We start from the raw sequence: 891 nt of genomic DNA on the forward strand, positions 1-891 counted from the left end.
CTGCTGACCGTCAGGGCCTCGGCCCGGGATCTACACACACTGATGCCCTGCTGACCGTCAGGGCCTCGGCCTGGGATCTACACACACTGATGCTCTGCTGACCGTCAGGGCCTCGGCCTGGGATCTACACACACTAATGCTCCACGGACAGACAAGGTCTCTCGGCCCATGATCTAAACACACTGATGTTCTGCTGACCGTCAGGGCCTCGGCTTTGAGCTCCGCAGCCACAGAAGATGTCATTTCTCACTCTGGACTTTGAGGAGACAGGTGCATCCTGATATGACCAGGATCCAGGGAAAGAGGGGTCATTAAAGGCACTCATTGAAGGCCAGACAGGAAATTTTCAACACAGGATTCTTATCATCTGGCTTCAACTCCCACAAGACAAAAGGAAACCCAAATCTAAAGTACAGGTCTGGACTGGTCTCTAGCATCCCAATGTCCCAGCTTGTTCTCTAAGAAGTCTAAGGTTGTCAATTCTTTCATACAGACTTCATTTTAACAGCAAATGGCGGAATCATCCTTTACCATGATCCCAGCAACAGAGATGTGGAGCAAGCTGTCCTGAGCAAAGCACTCCCAGGCCACTGAGACCATAAACTGATGAGAGCCCAGAGCCAGGCAGGGAGCCACTAGACACGCGCCTTCCATCCACATTACTGTGGATCACGTGGGGAAGATCCCTCTCAATGGGATGACTTGATTCCCAGAGGATGAAACCTTGCCCTCATGGAGCCCCAACAAACATCAGCCCCCAGAGATGAGCTAAGACCTCATGGAACCCCTGAGCACACACACCTTCTCCTCTGACTTGAGGGCTGGCTTGGTGGGCTGAGCCTGTGGGACTTTGAAACCAAGGATTTCCAGCATGTTCTCGGCTGCGTTCCG

The 891-nt window shown here is 52.6% G+C and overlaps 1 protein-coding gene across 1 annotated transcript in view; it reads right to left on the minus strand.

The window, feature by feature from the left end:
* Positions 1-873, minus strand: part of LOC102876342 (double-stranded RNA-binding protein Staufen homolog 1-like) — a gene marked incomplete at its 3' end in the record, with an annotated part of 2790 nt that extends 1917 nt beyond the window's left edge. The window contains exon 1 of the mRNA XM_006903533.1: positions 802-873. Within this exon, the coding sequence (XP_006903595.1) occupies positions 802-873 (72 nt within the window). The remainder of the gene's footprint in view (positions 1-801) is intronic.
* Positions 874-891: the final 18 nt, after the last annotated feature.

This window comes from Elephantulus edwardii, unplaced genomic scaffold (genome assembly GCF_000299155.1).
Source record: "Elephantulus edwardii isolate Elephantulus edwardi_28Jun2011 unplaced genomic scaffold, EleEdw1.0 scaffold04938, whole genome shotgun sequence".
Lineage (NCBI taxonomy): Eukaryota > Metazoa > Chordata > Mammalia > Macroscelidea > Macroscelididae > Elephantulus > Elephantulus edwardii.